Genomic DNA, 3,310 nt, shown 5'->3' with positions numbered 1-3,310 from the left:
TCTGCAAGCCAAACGAAACGGGTCCACAACAACCGGTGGAGCGCTCCGCAGCAACCCGGTAGAGCGCTCCGCAGCAGCAGGGAGGGCGCTCCGCAGCAACCCGATAGAGCGCTCCGCAGCAACCCGGTAGAGCGCCCCACAGCGGCAGGGAGGGCGCACGCATCTGGCAGCAAGAACGTGCACATGCGCTTCCTGTTTACATACAAACAGCGGAGACGATGGCGGCAGCGTCGGCTGTGTGGGACTTTTTCACGGTCTCAGTGAAAGATCTCCGTTCAGCTATTTGCAAGACTTGTTCATCAGACATTTCAAGAGGGGGTAATACGAACAAAGACTTCAACACCACAAATCTAAAAGCTCATCTGAAAAGCAGACACATTGATCAATACAATGATTTCCTGAAAGCTGATAAGAAGCGGCAAGATGCACTGGCTGTCAAGAAAATGCAATCCACCAGTAAAGCCAAAACTCTATCAATAGCAACAGCATTTGAGAAAAGGAATAAATTCCCCATGGATAGTGCCAAAGCTAAAAACCTCAATAAGAAAGTTATGGAGTTCATCGCATTAGACGACCAGCCTTTCTCTGTTGTGGGGGATGTGGGTTTTCGAGGTCTGGTGGAGTATATGGAGCCCCGCTACACACTTCCCAGTCGCCGTCATTTGGCCGAAGTCTGTCGCCCCAAATTATATTAACATTGTGGCTGACCAAATCCATGATCTACTGGCTGGTGACGTCCCAGCCATCAGTTTCACCACTGATATTTGGAGTTCAGACTGCAGCCCTGTGAGTATGCTTAGCCTCACAGCACAGTGGATTGACACAGAGTTTAACAAGGTGAAAGCAGTGTTACACTCCCAGGAGTTCACAGGCTCCCACGCCGCAAATTTTATCTCAGAGACTTTTGAGAAGATGTTTGAAACATGGAAAATTCCAAAGTCCAAAGTCCATGTTGTCGTGAGGGATAATGCCAGAAATATGGCGAAAGCCATGAAGGACAGTAAGCTGAATAGCTTTGGTTGCACGGCGCACTCTCTGCAACTAGTAATTCATGATGGCGTTCTGACCCAGCCCAGCGTCGAGAAAGCGTTGGCAATATGCCGAAAAATAGTCGGACACTCTAAACATTCACCGCTTGCCTACTCGCGCCTGCAGGCTGTACAGACGAAAGTAAAAAGACTACAGCAAGATGTCCCCACTCGGTGGAACAGTACATTTCTCATGATGGAAAGCCTTCTGGAACAAAAGCATGCACTAGCTACATATGCCGCTGACCACGACCTTCCTGCAAACCTCACTGCGCAACACTGGGGAATAATTGAAAACTTAATCAATCTTCTCTCCCCATTCGAACAACTGACACGAGATATCAGCTCATCCGAGGCGTCGGTTGCTGACGTGATCCCCTCGGTGAGAGCTCTGAGGCGCCTTTTAAGCAAGACTGCTGATACAGACCATGCCGTTAAAACAACAAAGACTGCATTATTAGAGTCTGTGAACAAACGGTTCAGTGAGTACGAGTCTAATCCCACTTTCTTAATTGCAACGTTACTGGACCCCCGCTATAAGGACCGTTACTTTAATGATGATGTTAAACTACGAGCTCGAGCAGCACTTGACGCGCTGGTGGACACCTCTGCTGGGGATGAGACGCATAGAGAGACTGCTGATGAAGATGACCACCCAACGAGTGTCGAACCACTGCAGAAGAGGGCACGAATAGATGAGGAAGAACGGGAACGGCCCAGTCTGTACGACATGTTTGAGGAGATTCTGCAGGAAAAGGGACCACAAAGGCCAAGGTATATTACTTTGTTTATTTTATTATTGTTGTTATTATGTTGCTGTTAAAACAGTATTGTTGACCACACTTGCATTTCACTGCTTGCCTTGTAGCCAACCTGTATGTGATAGTGAGTGAGTAAAGTAAGTTAAGTAACCTCTTGATTCTTTATTCTTAAAGGACGAGGGTGTCAGAGCAGCTGGAAAGTTTCTTCGCAGAGGCCACCATTCCTAGAAATGCAGCTGCAGTTAGATATTGGCAGGACCATCACCAGCGTTTCCCAGCACTGGCGCGAATCGCCCGCAAATACCTCTGTGCCCCATGCACAAGCGTGGACAGTGAGCGGCTCTTCAGCAGTGTAGCTCACGTTTTGGATGAGAAGAGAAATAGACTGGCCCCTGACAAGGCAGAGATGCTCATCTTTGTAAAGAAAAACATGCATCTTACTAGGAAGTAGAGGCCCACAATAAGGGAAGGCTTTTCTTTTGTGTCTATTTGGTTTTGTTCAAGACTGAGGCACATGTTCAGGTGAAAATGTGAAAGATAGCCCTATTTGACTTTGTATTTATTTAATTTTTCATACTTATTATTTAATTTGATGTTGCTTTTCTAGTATCTTTTACATTATTTAATTTAATATGTTTAAACAAAATGTTTTCATTGGGCTGTAATTTAATTTAACAAATATATTTGTTTTGGTCTACTCTGTTACTGTGAGTACAGAAAGTACATGTTTTGTCATTGAGTAGGTAGTTAATCGAGCTATTTAGCTCGATGTCTTCTGTTACAAAATGTTATATAAAATAAAGTTTAGTTAAATCAAAGATTGTTTCATAAATCTGATTGAATTTGTGCTCATTATAAGAGTGAAAAAAGGGCTGAACATTTTTTAAATAGTGCTTTTAAATAATTATTTAATTATTTTTCTGGCACAAAAGGGTGAATGAATAACAACAAAAAGAAAATAAACAAATATCGGTATCGGCTATCGGCCAGATTGTTATTTTAAATATCGGTATCGTATCGGCCAAGAATTTCCATATCGGTGCATCCCTACTTTCTAGGTAGTAGTAGTATAAAAAATATTACAAATTAAGCTACACACACACACACACACACCTGGCGTGGAAATAAATAAAAAAAAAAGAAAAAAGTTAAAAAAGAAAGTTATGTTGAGTATGAAAACACTTGTTATTACATTTCACTTCATAATTGCAACAGCATGTGTTGTATTCATTGTTGCAAAACTTGTTCTTTAAATAGTTAATTTGCTATTGTGATCAAAATCATTGATCTGAAGCTCAATGCTGATGCTGTCCTGTAATAATTTTCTAATCAGCAATAAATATAACAATTTCTGATCATCCCATATCAATTGCATGCTTAAAATAACATACTGGTTATTCAAGACAACCCGGCCTACTTCCAGGTTAAATCCAACCCACTTCCGGGTTAAATCCAACCCACTTCCGGGTTAGGTCCCGCCCACTCCGAGTACGGATACGGATACAGATAATTCATATGGTT

At 42.7% G+C, this 3,310-nt stretch overlaps 1 protein-coding gene across 1 annotated transcript; it reads left to right on the top strand.

The window, feature by feature from the left end:
- The first annotated feature begins 218 nt into the window (after window positions 1-218).
- Window positions 219-2,443, top strand: LOC128446389 (zinc finger BED domain-containing protein 4-like). The gene is made up of 3 exons (XM_053429420.1): window positions 219-671; window positions 862-1,802; window positions 1,964-2,443. The coding sequence occupies exons 1-3, from the start codon at window positions 219-221 to the stop codon at window positions 2,238-2,240; spliced, it is 1,671 nt and encodes a 556-aa protein (XP_053285395.1). The 3' UTR covers window positions 2,241-2,443.
- Window positions 2,444-3,310: the final 867 nt, after the last annotated feature.

Source organism: Pleuronectes platessa, chromosome 8 (assembly GCF_947347685.1).
Source record: "Pleuronectes platessa chromosome 8, fPlePla1.1, whole genome shotgun sequence".
NCBI lineage: Eukaryota > Metazoa > Chordata > Actinopteri > Pleuronectiformes > Pleuronectidae > Pleuronectes > Pleuronectes platessa.
The sequence above is the reverse complement of the archived record's forward strand: the minus strand, read 5'-3'. Positions and strand labels throughout refer to the sequence as shown.